This window comes from Pelophylax lessonae, assembly GCF_965119305.1.
Source record: "Pelophylax lessonae genome assembly, chromosome: 1".
NCBI classification, from domain to species: domain Eukaryota; kingdom Metazoa; phylum Chordata; class Amphibia; order Anura; family Ranidae; genus Pelophylax; species Pelophylax lessonae.
The window spans coordinates 15452154-15471241 of NC_138768.1; the positions used below are offsets into that span (position 1 = coordinate 15452154).

At 44.4% G+C, this 19088-nt stretch overlaps 1 protein-coding gene across 1 annotated transcript in view; it reads left to right on the forward strand.

Annotated features, from left to right (window-relative positions):
• Window positions 1–394: 394 nt before the first annotated feature.
• Window positions 395–19088, forward strand: part of LOC309560233 (vomeronasal type-2 receptor 26-like) — a gene marked incomplete at its 3' end in the record, with an annotated part of 50031 nt that continues 31337 nt past the window's right edge. The window contains exon 1 of the mRNA XM_082263807.1: window positions 395–505. Within this exon, the coding sequence (XP_082119933.1) occupies window positions 470–505 (36 nt within the window). The 5' untranslated portion in view covers window positions 395–469. The remainder of the gene's footprint in view (window positions 506–19088) is intronic.

The following is a 19088-nucleotide window of genomic DNA, read 5'->3' on the forward strand; positions in this document are numbered from 1 at the left end:
TCTGCATAGGTTGAATTTATGAGACACACAATATCACCATTCGTATCTCCTGCAATTATTACATACATTTTCTGGTCAGACAGCTAAACTTCCAGTAAATGTGTACTTTAATTCGATACAACAATGAAAATGCTTTGAAAGGGGCCAATCAGTGCTCTTCATGGTGCTTAAACCATTTTATTGTTATTTGTAATAGTTCTTCATTTCCTACAGCCCTGACATTGGAGAGTATAAAAGCATTCTGGCAATGATCTTTGCTGTTGATGAAATTAACAAGGACCCCAATCTTCTACCCAACGTTACTCTGGGTTATCATATATTTGATACTTGTGCAGATCCAGAGAGAACCTTGGGATATGTCCTGCAGATATTGTCTGGGAAAACGACGGAGGCTCCTAATTATTCCTGTAGGAGACACGGGGAAGTGGCTGGTTTTATTGGTGACTCCAGTTTGCATACAAGTCAAGCCATGGCCCAGTTACTTAGTCTGTATCGGTACACACAGGTAAGTGGTCAGGTCACTGTATTTTGCAGGTCGGCGTTGACCGTATTTTATTATTTATCCACAATATTCACTCCAACCAGGAACAAAAAAAGTTGTATCAGAATCTCAATTATGGTTACAGTCTAAGAAGTCATAAATATAGGTGAAGTGCTTTTGTCATTTGGAAAACACTAAGAATATGCTAAAGTCAGAAAGTCTTTACTGTTAATTTTGTTTTTTTACAAAAACTATTGCAGCCAGATTCAGCAGCTTTTTTGACAGGTGGGATTACAGCCACCTATCATATGATTCTATCCCATAGTCCACCATCCTAGAGGCAACTAGTCTATATGCCAGGCATCTTAGTAAGAATAAACAGAAGAAAAAGATAAAATACTACACTAAAGAGGTAAGTAGGATAATAAAATAAAGAAAAAAATCAGCATATAGGAGAATCAAGAAAACAGGAGTTGTGGCTGATAGAGAAGTGTATTAAAATCGACAAAAGGAGGCCAAACACATTATCAGTGCTGCCAAAGCACAGAGGAGGAGATTGCTGAATAGAATAAAATATTATTGCTGAATAGAATAAAATATTATAAAATGTATAAATAAAATAACAAACATGTCACTTACCTGCTCTGTGCAATGGTTTTGCACAGAGCAGCCCCGATCTTCCTTTCCTGAGGTCCCCCGACGGCGCTCAAGGCCCCTTCTCCTTGGTGAATTCCCCCAGGGAAAGCATTTGATTGAGAACAACTAGAGTCAATGGCTAGCGTTGCTATCAGTGTGCCCAATAAGGAGGAAGACAGCGGCGAGAGCAGCTGCTGTTGTGCACATCACTGGATAGGATCAGGCTCAGGCAACAAATGGGGGAGGGGGGGCTCCTATAGCACTGAAGTTTTTTTTTTACTCTAAAGGAAATAAAACCTTGAGGCTTTAGAACCACTTTAGGAAAGGAGATAAAACCTTTTTTTTAGGTACATTAGTGAAAGGAGGAAAAAGTACAATGGGATCACTAAAATGAAAACTGGGTACAACACTTATGTTGAGGAAGACATGGATGTAGCAAACCATTTAAACAATTACTTCTCTTCAGTCTTCTCAAAAAAATATTGTACAAACAATGACAAGCTGGAGAATCATATTGGTTCTAGTATTGACAGTTCATTTTCAGGATTTATGGAGACAGAGGTAGCAGAGGAACTGGCTTGGTTAAAGCTTAATAAAGCAATGGGCCCCGATGGTGTTCATCTCAGAGTTCTAAGAGAACTTCGAGATAAAAGTTGTTGGACCAATAACTAATCTTTTTAATCAATCTCTTGTTACAGGAGAAGTTCTCCATAACTGCAGACAACTAATATTGTACATATCCACAAAAAGGGCAGCAAGATAGAAGATGGCAATTACAGGCCAGTGAGTTTAACATCGGTTGTAGTCAAGTTAATAGAAGCATTCCTGAAAAGAAGGATCATTGATCATCTAAAAATACACAACTTGGTGGACCCAAAGCAGCATAGCTTTACTGAGGGCAGATCATGTCAAACTAATCTGATTTAATTTTTTGACTATATTACCAATGTTTTGGACCAGGGTGGCGCTGCGGTCATTGTAAATCTTGATTTCAGCAAGGCATTTGATACAGTTCCACATAATGATATAATACAAAAGTTGTACAAGCTAGGACCTAACCCTTGGGTGGTTCCATGGATATACAGTTGGCTAAAGGATGGATACCAGAGTGTGGTTGTAAATGGGGTTAATTTGAAACAAAGAGCAGTCACTAGTGATGTCTCACAAGGCTCTGTAATGGTAAAAGAGCCTGACACTATGAGGAAGGCTTCTCCTACACCTATAACTCAGGCCCCTGATAGAGCAGACAAGAGGAATGGGAATACAGAGTGGTACGAGTGCCTTTTGGTCTTGCTAGCAGCAGGGCTGGACGAGCCCTCTGGATCATGCAGGAGAAGACCATCAGTAGACTACAGCAGAGCTGGAGTGTTGGATGGATACCAGTGAGCAGGAGACAGGAGCAATCTGGCACTGGTGACAGCAGACAGTCACAGGCTGGGAGCAGACAGGTTGTGAGCAGGCACCAGAGGACAATAGGCAGAGGCTTGCAGCAGGCAGTCCAGCAGCGATGGGGACAGAGGCAGATATCCATGGAGGTGTCTGTAACATGGAACATGGAACATGATTTGCCATTGCTAGAAGATTAGTTAAAGATGTGGAAGCTTCCGTTCAATATTTCTAAATGTAAAATACCGTATATACTCGAGTATAAGCCGACCCGAGTATAAGCCGAGGCCCCTACTTTTACCACAAAAAGATGGGAAAAATGATTGACTCGAGTATAAGCCTAGGGTGAGAATGCAGGGTGGCGGGCATGGTACAGGAGAATGCAGGGTGGCAAGCATGGTACAAGAGGAAGCGGGGTTGCGGGCATACTAGTGTGGCTGTGTTTCACTTACCTGTTCCAGAGGCGCCTTCATTTTAAAAATGGCGCCGCCCGGCGCCAACAAGTCGTTGCGCACGCGCCGCCACCGCTCGGGAAAGCTGGTATACGTTCGGCTATTCCCGGCCTGTCCCGAGCGGCGGCGGCGCATGCGCGATGACATGTATACGCCGGGCGGCGCCATTTTTAAATCTTAAACACGTCGGAGGGGCCGGGAACTTTTTTTTTTATTGTTGACTCGAGTATAAGCCGAGGGGGACGTTTTCAGCACAAAAAAATGTGCTGAAAAACTCGGCTTATACTCGAGTATATACGGTAATCAAAAATCAGCTACCTAGGGAAAACTATTCTCTTGCTAGAGTGCAACATTGAGGGTACAGTGTTAGCCAGCATTATAGAGGAAAAAGATTTAGAAGTACTCTTTTCAGATGAATGTAAAATGAGCAAACAGTGTGAGCAGGCAGTGGGAAAAGCAAATAGATTCTAGGATGCATCACTAGAGGGATCACCGGCAGCTGGAAGGAGGTCCTGATTCCTCTATGTAGATTTTATATCAGATCACTGGTAGGAGGAAGAAGGTCCTAATTCTTTCTATATAGAACTTTATATCGCTAGAGGGATCACCGGCAGCTGGAAGGAGGTCCTGATTCCTCTATGTAGATTTTATATCAGATCACTGGTAGGAGGAAGAAGGTCCTAATTCTTTCTATATAGAACTTTATATCGCTAGAGAGGTCACCAGCAGGAGGAAAAAGGTCCTGATTCCTCCATATAGATCTTTCTATCACTAGAGGGGTCACCAGCAGGAGGAAGGAGGTCCTGATTCCTCTATATAGATCTTTCTATCACTAGAGGGGTCACCAGCAGGAGGAAGGAGGTCCTGATTCCACTTAATAAATCTTTCTATACCTAGAGGGGTCCTAATACCTCTATATACATATCTGTATAAAATTGAGGGATCACCAGCAGGAGGAAGGAGGTCCCTATTCCTCTATATAGATCTTTAATTTGTTAGAGGGATCACCAGCAGGAGGAAGGAGGTCCTGATTCCTCTATATAGGTTTTTTATATTGTTATAATAGATTAGCTCTGAAGAAGGTAAATAAATTAAAGGTACCACATCCCAGTAATGACATATAGGAAGTAGAAAGAAGTGTGGAGCATGGGGCGGGATTTTAAAGGTACCGTCTGTAACCAATAATAGCCAATATACAAAGATCTACCATCATATTTTTATATAAAATCATAAGTTTTATTACAAAGTCAAATATAAAAAGACAACAACATACATTAAAGATTAAGGCTCCATGTACACGGGACGCTGGAAATGGCCGTTTAGGAGCAGTTGGGCGTTTTTTTCAGAAGCCCCTGAACCCATCTACATTTTATCTTATCTGTCAATGTACACCAGGTCGTTTACAGTCATTTGCAGGCAGTTGCGTTCAGAGACTGTTTTTAGAACGCAATTATTTGCGTTCGAACGTGTGTTTCCCGGCGTTTCAAATGCACAAACGCGTCCGAACGCGTCTGAACGCGTCCGAACGCGTCCAAACGCGATGACCCGCGTTTAGCGTTCGCGTTTTTCCATTTTAAAGGGGAATCATTTTTTTGACCTCTAGGAACGCTTCTAAACGCAAACGCCCTCAAACGCCCGCTAAACGCCCGCTAAACGTGGTTACAAACGCAACCGAACGGACGTTTCAAACGTCCTAAAAATTCCAGCATTCAAAGGGACTTTTAACAACGTCCCGTGTACATGGAGCCTAAGGACATAGGACAGTCCAGATAAACAATACAAGTCAGCAAGGCTATAACATTAGAATGATTGTAGCAGACCGTACGGAGGTCCCAGATGACCAGGCAACGCCCTGGTATATCTAGGAAAACTTCCTCGGAATGATTACCCGCTACCCAACATGTTTCTCGGGATATTCCGCTTCATCAGGGGTATAGGGGTATACAATCTTAATCAATGTAATAACTGAAAAATAGAATGAGATAATGCATATACATATGTTTAAGTCATTTTGTTAACATACATACATACAAAAGTTTAACAGTCATATCTTTTTTTAGACAGAAAAGAAAAAATATATATTATTTTATCCAAATGGGTATTTAAAATTGAGTGACATGGGTGGTCCCACCTGTATGGCTGCTTGCAGAGGGACGACTGATGAATCCGACTAGGGGCAAACCGCGTACCCCAGGCGGGTATGGACTGCCTATATATGTGGAGATCAAGGAACCCTGATGGTGTACAAAAAGTTTTGAGCTGTTTAACAACAATCAGTTTAATCTCAGATTTACACATACAATCAGTAAAGTAATGATCCCTTTTCTAGATATCGAAATCCGACGGACAACCGATGGTCATATCACCACTAGTTTATAAAGGAAACCGAATGTCGGGAACACCCTCTTGCATGCATCCAGCGCACACCCCACTACACTTATTAAAAGTATTCTGTATGCACAATACCTGCGACTACGCAGGAATTGTACAGATGTCTCAGATTTTGAAAGAGAAGCTGCGAAGCTCAAACAACGTCTACTGAAACAAGGTTATTCTCGAACAACTTTAAGGAAAGCATATAACAAAGTTAAAGTCCAATCCAGAACAGATCTACTCTATAAACACAAATCTTCAGTTGATAGTTCTACAGTAAGATCAATTACACAGTTCTCTAAAAACTCTATGGAACTTCATTCCATCATTACTAAACATTGGCATCTCCTCACGGAAGATCCTACTTTATAAAAAAATGTAAAAAATCGACCGGAACTGGTATTTAGACGCGCTACCTCCATTAGAGATCGCCTCATATCTAGCCATTATTCCACTACAGATCGGGCTGGCCCCTCGGGACCCGCGGGCACCTATCGGTGTGGCAATTGTCCACGGTTCCCGTGGATCACCGAGGGCTTGGCTACGTTACTTCCAAATGGCCAATCTCATTGACTGCGGATGCATGCAAACTGCACTACACAAAGGGTCATTTATTTAATGACTTGCCAGTGCACAGCTTTCTATGTTGGAAAGACCATACGTCAATTAGGCCAACGTATAGGAGATCACATATATTATTCAGGTAATGGAAAAATTCTTACACCGGTAACAAGACACATTGGTCTACATCATAAATTTATTAAACAGTGTAGTATCTTTCCAAGTACTTGAAGTAGTCCCCCCAGACCCCAGGGGAGGCAACTGGGATCGTTGCATTTTACAACGCGAGACCCTGTGGATTGAGGGACTGAATGCACTCTGCTCCCCAGGTCTCAATGAAATGCACACCTTCAAACCATTTCTTTAGGATCATGCACCTTCTTATATATCCTGTGGTCTTTATGACCTCTCTATACCTATGTATATCCAACACTTTGCTGTTTCGCCTCCCCTTCCCCTTTCTTGTGTTGGCCCTCCCTTCCAGATCTATTTTTATTTATCTGTTTACCGTATTTTTCGGACTATAAGGCGCACTGAAAATCCTAAAATTTTATCAAAAACTGGCAGTGCGCCTTATAATCCGGTGCGCCTTATATATGAAAATAGTTTGAAAATTTACCGTTAACTGGATGGTTTGACCAAAGGGGTGCAACCACTGGACATAAGTGTCAATCGTTCCTTCAAGGAGAAACAGCGTATCACATGGGAAAACTGGATGATGGAAGGAGAGCACTCCTTCACGAAGACCGGGAGGCAACGCCGGGCCAGTAATGCCACTGTTTGCCAGTGGATAGTGGATGCCTGGCATAAAGTATCCGCCAGAACTGTCATCCGAGGGTTCGCGATGAGCACCTGCCAGTAAACCTCGCGTGGATCAACGTTCCAAAAAAAAAAAAAGTGCGCCTTATAATCCGGTGCGCCTTATATATGAAAATAGTTTGAAAATTTACCGTTCATTGATACTGCGCCTTATAATCCGGTGCGCCTTATAGTCGTGAAAATACGGTATTTATTTATTTTTCCCCTCTTCCCTTTTGTTTTTTGTTATGCTTTTTTGTTATTCCCCCCCCCCCCTCCTTTTTCTTCACCGCATGTATGTGCAATTTACATACATGATGTGTATCACACACATGCTGTGGATTTCGTTAAATGTATATCACACAGATATGATAAACATTATAAGCTAACCCCTCCTAAGGATGCAGGCGTTATCTTTCTCTGTTTATGCTTCTTATCTTTATTTCAAGCTGTATGAAGTTCGGCTGCAGGTTATGTGTTAATTGTTTTGTAATTTCATATACCAAACATGACGTGAATTGTAATGTTGTTTACAATTTTGATATGTTGATATTTGTATGACCCCCAGTGGATGCTTTTTCTTTAAGTGATATGGTTTCTGTATACGTCCCACTGTGTGTCTAGCTGTGCTTTGTCGGCTGCCGATTTTGGCATATTTTCTCCCCTTTTGGGGGGTATGCGGGGCTTGTAGGAGAGTTGTGATGGATTCCTATGACACCTCTTCGTGCCTATTTGCGGGCTCTATCTCCCATACCGTAGCATTGGTTCCACCTATGGGCTAGTTTTTGCCCAGCTGGCGGTTACCTGTTGCCTTGGCAAACTGCTCTGGTAGTGGCAGCCCGTGTACAATGCGGCAGCACGTATACGTCCACCTCCGCATTCGCTGTTCGAGTCCCGGACTCCGATACGTCAGTGCGGGGCGCCATCCCTGTCTACTGACGTTGAAGTTGTCTGCCTATATATCACAGGCTCTCCCAGCGGCAATTTGCAGACGGTGGATGCTGGACACATTGTAGGTACTACCCTTTTGCGGCTGATGCTTTTTCTTTTATCCCTGTTCATCGATAGATGCATATATGTATTTTCTTATTATTACCTCTATGCAGATTGCGGTGCTGGTTGTATCTTTATGTATTTATTTTCCATTGATGTCTATGATGGAATCCTCATTTCTAGATTCATCAAGGGATTCCATGCATTGCCAGACTCTAACAGAAATAGCTTGTCTGTATATTGTCTATACATTGCCTTCATAATACTTCTGGCCAGCACCAGCATAAAGCACATTATTGACTTTTTTGTATATATACATATATTTATCTAGACCCTCTCCCTGCCGCTGTTGGATTTTTGGAACTTTTTTAGTCCACTTTGACCAACTAATCTTTTCCATCAGTGAGTCAAACATCTTGGATTGGGCTATCCAGTTTACCCCACCGTCTGACATATATGTTCTTATTGCCTCTATTATTGGGTAGGTTCCCTAATGACTTATTTATGTCTATTAACCTTGGTTAAAATATTGGCATGGTTTATATGCCACGCGCCAACAAATACCCCTCGTTCTTATCTCAAAACTTTTTGTACACCATCAGGGTTCCTTGATCTCTACATATATAGGCAGTCCATACCCGCCTGGGGGGGGGGGGCTCGGTTTGCCTCTATTCATCAGTCGTCCCTCTGCAAGCAGCCATACAGGTGGGACCACCCATGTCACTCAATTTTAAATACCCATTTGGATAAAATAATATATATTTTTTATTTTCTGTCTAAAAAAAATATGACTGTTAAACTTTTGTATGTATGTTAACAAAATTACTTAAACATATGTATATGCATTATCTCATTCTATTTTTCAGTTATTACATTGATTGAGATTGTATACCCCTATACCCCTGAGGAAGCGGAATATCCAGAGAAACATGTTGGGTAGCGGGTAATCATTCCGAGGAAGTTTTCCTAGATATACCAGGGCGTGGCCTGGTCATCTGGGACCTCCGTACGGTCTGCTACAATCATTCTAATGTTATAGCCTTGCTGACTTGTATATTATCTGGACTGTCCTATGTCCTTAATCTTTAATGTATGTTGTTGTCTTTTTATATTTGACTTGGTAATAAAACTTATGATTTTATATAAAAATATGATGGTAGATCTTTGAATATTGGCTATTAGTGGTCACAGACGGTACCTTTAAAATCCCGCCCCATGCCCCACCGTCCTTTCTAGCAGGAGGAAGGAGGTCCTGATTCCTCTATATAGATCTTTATATCACTAGAGGGATCAGCAGCAGGAGGTCCTGATTCCTCTATATAGATCTTTATATCACTTTGGGGGTCACCAGCAGGGGGAAGGAGGTCCTGATTCCTCTATATATATCTTTAAATCACTGGAGGGATCACCAGCAGGAGGAAGGAGGTCCTAATTCCTCTATATAGATCTTGATATCACTAGAGGGATCACCAGCAGGAGCAAGGGGGTCCTAATACCTATATGTATAGATCTTTATATCACTATAGGGATCATCAGCAGGAAGAAGGGGGTCCTGATACCTCTATGTAGATCATTATATCACTAGAGGGATCACAAGCAGGAGGAAGGAGGTCCTGATTCCTCTATATAGATCTTTATATCACTAGAGGGATCACAAGCAGGAGGAAGGAGGTCCTGATTCCTCTATATAGATCTTTATATTGCTAGAGGAGCCGCCAGCAAGAGGAAGGAGGTCCTGATTCCTCTATATAGATTTTAATATCACTAGAGGGGCCACCAGCAGGAGGAAGGAGATCCTGATTCCTCTATATAGATCCTCTTATCACTAGAAGGATCACCAGCAGGAGGTCTTGATTCCTCTACATAGATCTTCATCTCACTAGAGAGATTACTAACAGGAGGAAGGAGGTCCTGATCTTTAGTGAGACCTAATTTAGAATACTATGTACAGTTCTGGAGATCTCACTTACAAAAAGATATTGATAAGACAGAACGAGTCTGGGGACGGGTAACAAAAATGGTGAAAGGTTTGAGGGATAAAACATACCAGAAGCGACGTCAGGAACTTTATATGTACAGTCTGGAGGAAAGAAAGGAAAGGGGAGATATGAGTGAAACCTTTCACCACTTTACCCCCTGAAGATTTGGCTGCTCAATGACCAGGCCCTTTTTTCAACTTGGCACTGCACAAATTTAACTGACAATTGCGCGGTCATGCGATGCTGTACCCAAACAAAATTTACGTCCTTTTTTTCCCACAAACAGAGCTTTCTTTTGGTGGTATCTGATCCCCTCTGCGCTTTTTATTTTTTTTGCAATATTAATAAAAATAGAGCAAAAATTTTGGGGAAAATTGACATTTTCTACTTTGACTGTTAAAAAATATCCAATATATTAATTTTTTGTCATATATTTAGGCCAAAATGTATTTAGCTACATATCTTTGACAAAAACATTCTCAATGAGCGTATTTTTATCCATTTTAAGGCCGGTAGATTTCACCCCCCATATTTTGCGATTCGGCACTGCGTTAATTTAACGGACAATTGCGCGGACGTGCGACGATGTACCCAAATTAAATTTGCATCCTTTTTTTCCCCACAAATAGAGCTTTCTTTTGGTGGTATTTGATCACCTGTGCGATTTTTAATTTTTGAAAAAAAGAGTGACAATTTTGAAAAAAAAAAAAACAATATTTTTCACATTCTGATATATAACATTCCCAAGAAAAAATTTAAAAATCACATTTTTTTTACATTTTAGGCCAATTTGTTTTCTGCTACATATTTTTGGTAAACAAAAAAATCGCAATAAGCGTATTTTGATTGGTTTGCGCAAAAGTTCTCGCGTTTACTGTGACGGTGTCCACCGTCACTGGAATTTAAGGACAGATGGGTGATGGTTTGGATTGCTTCATATTTGTCAGCAAGGTCTCCATGTAGAAATATTGAGATTTGTTCCCATTTGCCATGAGGTCTCTGACCAGGAAGTACAACTCCTAATATGGTCATTCCAGGAAGTTCAATGAGGAGACTGACTCTCTAACAATGTTGCTTTTGTCTGAGGTGGCTTTCCATTCACCTATTGTCGGGTGTGCTAATGAACCCACCTGTTGTCTGCTAAGGGATGTATTGACACTCAGAGTAATGTGTATTGGGGGCTCGTTATGGAACCATTGTTCTGTGTCTGACTATTGTGTACATTGATTGTCCCCTGGGGGTTTCTGTCTCATTACACATAGCAGTCCTTCTGGTCAGGCTATCGGACCAATCCCTGCTGACTCATTTTCAAGTCCTCATTTGCATGGCTAAGGAGGACCTGAAGGAGAACGGCATGTACTTTGCAATTGACCAATGGGAAAGCGGTTGTTGGGGGCTGGATGTTCCAAATTCTGTATAAAAGTGTGTTGTGTACTTCCAATAAACGTCTTCCTGTTTGAACTTACATACAGCCTGCCTGGTGTTTGTTCTAATGGATTCCGAACGGCACATAGCTGTAGTTCGGATCCCGGAGCCTTGGTTGACCGAGCCATCAGACGTTGCGATCTGCAAGCTGACTCACTAGAAGCAGAGGAGTGTCAGGAGAGCGGAAGGGAGCGAGCAAGGGTCTCGTTACATTTACTAACTACGGGAAAGATTTGTCATTTTTATTGTTTTTACTAGTAATGGCGGCAATCTGCAATTTTTTTTGTGGGACTGCGACATTGCGGCGGACAGATTGGACCCCTAACTGACATTTTTGACACTTTTAGGGGGACCAGTGACATCACTACAGTAATCAGTGCTATACATATGCACTGTTACTGCAATAATGACACTGGCAGGGAAGGGGTTAACACTGTCGGTGATCAAGGCGTTAAATGTATGCCTCATGCTTACTGACATGTGTGGGGGGAGGGGGTTCTGTGACACAGACAGAGATCGCAGGTTCAGCTATGCTGAATCCTGTGATCTCCTCCTGTCTGTCACAGAAAAGATCCGCCTGCTTTATTTACACAAGCAGGCGGATTTTCTCACACTTTCCCCGACGATCGGGGAAGAGAGGCACTGTGTCTAAACACAATGGGAGCGAGCCGCCGAGACAGCTAGGAGTCCAGTGACGTAGGTCTAGGTCGCTGGACCCAGGGCTGCCACTGTGCCGCAGTAGCAGCACAGTGAGCGGTCCTAAAGTTGTTAAATATATGAAGTGGGTGAATTAGGTTCAGGAGGGCAGTATTTTCAATATGAAACCAAGATCAAGAACACGAGGACATGACCTCAAACTAACTGGAGGAAAGTTCAAAACTAACCTTAGAAAGTATTATTTTACTCAAAGTGTAATTAATGCTTGGAATAAACTTCAAGCAGAGGTGGTTAGCCAGTCAAGAGTAAGTGGTTTCACTTCCGGTTCCGGCGCCCATGTGAGAGGCTGTGTGGGACATCGGCTCCGGGCAGATCAGCTTACAAAACCGACTTTTTCAGTCCGCACGAGCCATCCGACCCCGCGACCCGACCCCACGCTATCGGAGGACATTGCGGGATGGACAAATTCCTCCGTCCGAACGGCTCCGCCGCACCGCCGCAAATCGAGTCCGCGGCTTCGTCTGCGGCCTACACGGAAACCATCATGGCGGACGCCGCTCCTCTGACTCAGTCGGCACATCAAGGTCAGTCCCCCCCGCCCATGCCTGAGGCCCAAATTGCATCTCTGGCCCTGGCAGTGGCCAACCTGCTCTCGCCCACCATCACAGAGGCAGTGGATAAGGCGATAGCCCTGGGGATGGCCCAGCTGCAGAGGGAACTGGGAGACCACACACGCAGGCTGCAGGAGCTGGAGCATAGACTGTCGGATGTGGAGGATGAGCTCCAAGGCTCCTTCTCAATGGACCAGCAGGCCAGGCAGACTCAGCGCTACCTTTTAGACAAGCTGGACGATCTAGAGAACCGATCTCGGAGGAATAACCTCCGGATCATAGGCCTCCCGGAATCATATGGTGCAGAAACGTTACTGGACCTAACCACTACCCGCATTCCCCTGGCACTGGGGATCAATGCAACGTGCACTGCTGAGCGAGCCCATCGACTGGGGGCCCCATCAAATGACAGAAAAACACCCCGCCCTGTCATAGTGCGGTACTTAAATTACATGGACCGACAGAACATCCTCAAGTCGTTTAGGAACTCTAAATCGTTCCAAATTGATGGCCACAAGCTGTTGGTCTTCGCGGATTACTCACAAGAGGTTACCAGACGCAGAAAGGCCTTTCAGCCAATATGCCAAGCTCTTTACCGCAAAACTATCAAGTTCACCTTAGCTTATCCCGCTACTTTACGCTTAACCGATTTATCAGGGGAACAAAAGTCTTTCACACACCCTGAGGAAGCAATGCACTTTCTTGACCGACACTTCAATATCCAGGTGGAGCCACCAGCGACCCCGTCTCCCCAGCGCCCTCAGGGGGCGAGAGAGCAACGGAGTCCACGGAAGGATCCGACGAAGCGGCAACGCACCAACGGACCATCGTCCGGACACAGGAATCGTTGAGTGGCCCCTTGCACCGGCTGGTGCGGGTCGCTCTTTTCTCTTTTCTCTCCAGGAGGAGACCTCTGGTCTGGTGCCACCACGTTCCAGTGTCATATACCATATACCATTTTCCACATCTAGGCAGTGACTGAGTGTCTATCTGCTCCTGAGGCCCTAAGATACATAGAACTTTATCCCGGTCCTCGGCGGCCCGGCTACCACCTTAATTGTTTCTTAGCAATCTCACTGCCTTGAAGGTACAGGTAATAGCATGGGTTATGTGCTCACTGATTCTGTTTGCATGCCTTCTGATGATGTTATTCTGAGTTATGGTTTACTATTTTCATCAGTTATCTGTTACTGTGTTCATGGTGTTGTTGTGCTCTGGGCCACGGCCTTATCTCTGGTTTCTGGTACTGGTGTCTCCTTTGGGTCGTGTGGAGTCGACGTTTAAAACGATCTCATTACCTAATTCGGACACAGCCAGTCGAAACCCGGTAACGCTGTCCGTCCACGTGCTCTATTGCATGAGGAAAAAAGCGAAGTTACTAAGATGTTTTTCCCCCTTTTCCCTTCTCCTGACCCCGGCCCCTGGTGGGCTTCTAGTTGCCCTGCCCCTCTCCTTTGCCCTGCCAGATATGCTGCCCTTACCGGGCTACCTGCTATTTATAGTTACCCATAGGCTGCTTTCTACTAGGCACCGTCTCGGTTCTCATAATGCTCTCGTAGGCTTCACGGCTCAATCCAGTTTTTATGATCCCCCATGACCATTGTCTCATGGAACGTCAAAGGACTTAGGTCACCACACAAACGCATGGCCGTCCTCAGACACCTGAAACGTCTGCGGGCGGACATTGCTATACTGCAGGAGACTCATTTAGAGGAGAAAGACTTCCACAGAATGCAAAAGCTCTGGGTGGGACAGGTTCTCGGTTCACCTGCAGTGAAGGGGAAATCGGGGGTTTTGATTCTAGTCCACAAGGATTACAAAGCCACGATTCACGCCAAACACATTGACGGGGAAGGACGCATTGCCATACTGCATCTCAAGGATGGGGTACAGGAGTGGGTGGTGGCGGGCGTGTACGCGCCCACCGCCCCCTCGGCCCCCTTCTTCCAAACATTGACTAGCACCCTGGCGCCTTTCCTCCATTTGCCATTACTTGTGACCGGTGACTTTAACCAACTCATGCAACCCTCTGAGGACAGGTCACGGGCCGCGGGGTCCAAGTCTTCTAAGACCACTTACCATTCCCCATTATTGCTTAACATGGCAGACAGTCTACACCTTACTGACACGTGGCGTTTGTCGAACCCTACCGGCAGAGAATTCACGTTCTACTCCCATCCCCACAACACTCTCACGAGGATAGACTACGCATTCGCTAATACCAAATTGCTCCCGTACACTAGTTCACCGAAAATCCACGATATCGCTATTTCAGACCACGCTCCCATATCCATTGATATCTCCATACATGTTTCCACCCCATCCTTCAAACACTGGAGATTTCCCTCCTACTTGGCCAAAGACCCCGGGATTGCCACCCTTCTGGGGGAAGTATGGGCTGATTTTGTTGACATTAATGACACTCCTTCCACCTCCCCGACACTTCTATGGGAATCGGGCAAAGCAGTCCTGAGGGGGCGAGTTATAGCGTACGCAGCAGCATACAAAAAAAAGGTGGCCAAGGCATACACAGATGCCAGCGACTCCCTTAGAAAAGCGCAGGCCGATCTTAACATGGACAACTCCCAGCATAACAGGGATAGGTGGCGCAAGGCAAAGGCAAACTTTGATGCATGGGCTGACAATAGGGAGAGGCTCTACAGGTCTCACCTAGACTGGAAGTTCCACACCTTTGGGAACAAACCCGGGAAGCTGATGGCCTCTTTATGCCGCGGACCCTTTGCACCTACACTTGTGCGTTCCCTCAGGGGTGCGGATGGTCGGCTTGTAGAGTCTCCCACCGAAATCAACACGGTCTTTGCGGACTTTTATAAATCGCTGTACGGATTTGAACCATGCGATGACGCCACTGCTACGCGGTGGTTGTCATCTGTGGAACTCCCGACGATATCCCCGACTCAATTGGACGCCCTTAACTCTCCTATAACCATTGAGGAAGTGCGTAAAACCGTGCAAGGATTGACACCAGGGAAATCCCCTGGCCCTGACGGGTACACCCCAGAGTTTTATAAACTGACCATAAACCACCTGGCTCCCACTCTACAACGCGTTTTTAACCACATTATGTCAGGCCATCCATATATGCCGACCGGCTACCAGGCACACATTAAACTGATTTATAAAACTGGAAAGGATCCACAGGACCCGGGTTCATATAGGCCCATCTCGTTATTGAATGTTGACTCGAAGTTGCTCTCCAAAATTATTGCGGATAGGTTAGCATCTATACTCCCATCCCTTATACATCCAGCCCAAGCAGGATTTGTCAGAGGACGTTCAGCAGCTGCCAACATTAGAAAGGTCATAACTGCCCTAGAAGTAACCAAAACAAACCCTGACAACACAGCTGCAATCATCACTTTAGACGCCGAAAAGGCCTTCGACAATGTCAATATACAATGGTTAGACAGAGTACTGTTGCGCTTTGGCTTTTCCGGCGCTTTTCTACACACAATAAGAACTATGTATGCATCCCCCGAGGCTCAGGTGGTCATAGCGGGTCAAATATCACAACCTTTTAAATTGTACAAGGGTACCAGACAGGGGTGCCCTCTGTCACCCCTGCTCTTTAATCTGGCCTTGGAACCATTGTCCAGATACATGATGCACCACCCTGGGCTCCGGGGGATCAAAGTGGGTGGAGAGGAACTCCGTACGGCGATGTTTGCGGACGATGTTCTCATATTTACCGCGGACCCTGGGCACGATCTCCCACTTATTCAGGACATGTTTGCAGAATATAGATTGTGCTCCGGTCTGCGTATAAACTTCACCAAAAGTGAAATCCTCCCACTTAATACAACTAGCACTCCGCAGTGGGCTTCCTCTTCACTACTTCGGGTTAACTCCAGTCACATCACCTACCTGGGCATTAAAATAGGACGATTCTCCTCATCTCTATACCGTCTAAATTTTACACCGGTTGTCGATAAAATGTGCGCAGAACTTAAGACGTGGGCGAATTTACCCCTCTCCTTTATCGGTCGGTGTCACCTATACAAAATGGCTACCTTCCCCAAACTCCTTTATCCCCTCCAAACTTTACCACTCCTCCTGAAACATGCGGATGTCACCAGGCTGCGCAAAGCCGTCTCCTCTTTCATATGGAACGGGAAACGCTCTAGAATATCGTTGGCCAAATTGCACTTAAATAAACGGGAAGGGGGAGTGGATCTACCTGATACTCGTTTGTATAATGTGGTCTGCCTTGTGAGGAACTGTATGGACTGGTTGAGCCGTGAATCCAGATATACTAATTATGCCTTAGATTCAGAACTAGCCGCTCCCTGGAACCTGGCGGCGCTGCTGCACTGTGGAACGGCGGATCTTCCGGTGTCGCTGCGCGGCAACTTGTTGCTCAGGGATACTGTGATGGCTTGGAGGGACCTGAGGAGACGTTGTAAGTTGCCTCAGCGACTCTCCAGGTGTTTGCCTATCTGTAATCATCCCATGTTCCCGCAGGCCCAGCAGTGCTCAGCTTATGGGGATTGGACTGAGCGAGGGATTACTAGATTTGCTCAATTGTTTGATGAATGTTCGGGTATGCCTCTCCCTTTTGACACCTTTTCCGCTCGATATAATCTGCCGAAGGGTCACTACTTATACTATAGACAATGCCTTAGTTTCGTGGACTCAATCTGCCGAACACCCCAAAAACGCTTTGCCACCTCTCTACTGGATACGTGGCTACAGCAGGGTAAACATAAGATCTCCCATCTATACAAACCCGTTCTTATTGCATTCTCCCAAACCGTCTCGAACCAAGTGGCGAAGTCATGGAATACTATACTCCACTCTGATACAGCAAACCAACGCATATTGTTCGGATATCTCACCACCCGCCGCTACATCACAAACGAGTTCTGGAGAGAACAGCAACTTAAAATTATGCATAGAGCTTATTTTTCCCATATACGGTGGTCTACAGATGTTTCCCATCACTTTTGCACGCTGTGTAGATGCCAATTTCCTTCCTTGCTCCATAAACTTTGGTTGTGCCCCCCAATCGCCTCCTTTTGGGACAAGGTTCTAAGATATATATCGAAAAATACGGGTCTACTGCTACCAAAAGACATTTACCTCCTACTGTTTGGTGACCCCTCATTGCCTGGCTTTCATAAAACCAAAAACTCCCAGAGTCTCTTCTCCAATAACAAGCCCTGGATACTCTCCTGCCTCATGATAGCTCGCAGGCTGATCCTGAAGCGGTGGTTGGAGCCCTCTCCTCCCACAATCAAAGACCTTTATGCTGACCTACTGACTCTGCGAGAACGTGAATCTACGGGCCTGCAGCACACCCCCTCTGCCAACGCACTACGATTCACCAGGAAATGGAATCTTTTCTCCGCAGCGGCAGGGGACTCTCATGGCGGACCTAGTCTGGACAGCTGACCATTTACGGATGTACAGGAACAGACTGTCTCCCTTTCTTCACATCCTGACGCCTCTTCTCCTCTAACGATCTTAAGTACAGGATCAATCTATCACTATGAGGCATCGAGGCAGACCATACTGTTCGTTGGGGATAATGTTATGATAGTAGTTGTTTAGCTGTGTTGTTCTAGCCACATTTCACTGTTTTATTGGTTCAGAGAGCAGCTGAGACGGTGCCCGCTGGTATCACTTAACGTTGCCTTATACTTATGCTCCCCCTGGGAGCGCATCTAGGGGGCATTACCCCCTCCTATGCTATACATATCTGGACTACAAGCATGTGTCTGGCTTCCCACTCTCTCCACCTCCCCTTCCCCCTCCTTTGACCCTACCTCCTCCCCTCCCTATCTCCAAAACAAAAAAAGAAAATAAAATATAACAAATTGCCTTACTTGTTTGATGTTGCTGATCATTTCTGGTCGCGACAAATTGTCGTTATATTGTCTCTGGAGTTCTCGCGCAAATTCGCATATTTTGTTTCATGACCGTTAGTCATATACTTTGTAATCATATCACTGAAAAATTTTTTTTTTCTGGTTGTAATGTACTTCTGCTGTAATGCTTTGAACTTCAATAAAATGTTATAAAAAAAAAAAAAAAGAGTAAGTGGTTTCAAACATGATTGGGACAAAAAACAAAGCAAAGCAAATCAAGGCATAAAAAATACAAAACAAACAAAAAATACAAAACAAACAAAAAATACAAAACGTATAAAAGAAACCCAAAAGACAGGCAGCTTCGATTGAACACTTGGTCCTTTTTCTGCCATCACTTTTCTATGTATTATCTTTCTCCTGTTTTCCAATGTATGGAGGTGAAATTTGAATTGGCTTAGAGAGGGGGCAGTTCTGCAACCAGAAGGCACACCAGATTTAATTGTGGAGATTTCACCCTACTTTCTGTATAAACACAGGGACAGCAAAACAGGGTGAATCTACCCTATGGTCCAAAGGTCCTAACCCTTTCCCACTCTATCCAAATTTAAGAAAAAAGGGTGTACCTATTTTACATCAGTAAATGGCCAAGGATTCAGAGCCTCATAAAGAAAGGACGCCCAAGGGGAATGCAACAATAATAATGTATTAAGCTGTATCCTTTTATATATGGATATCCATAATATATATGGAATGTAGGAAAACTCAACCACCCATAGAATTGGAAGGGGGGGGGGGATGGGTTGGGGATTTTTTAGGTGCCAATAAACAGGTAAAGCATTTAAAATGCACATAATTTATTATTAAATTATATTAAAAATGATAAAACAGAAACGGACAAAAAATGC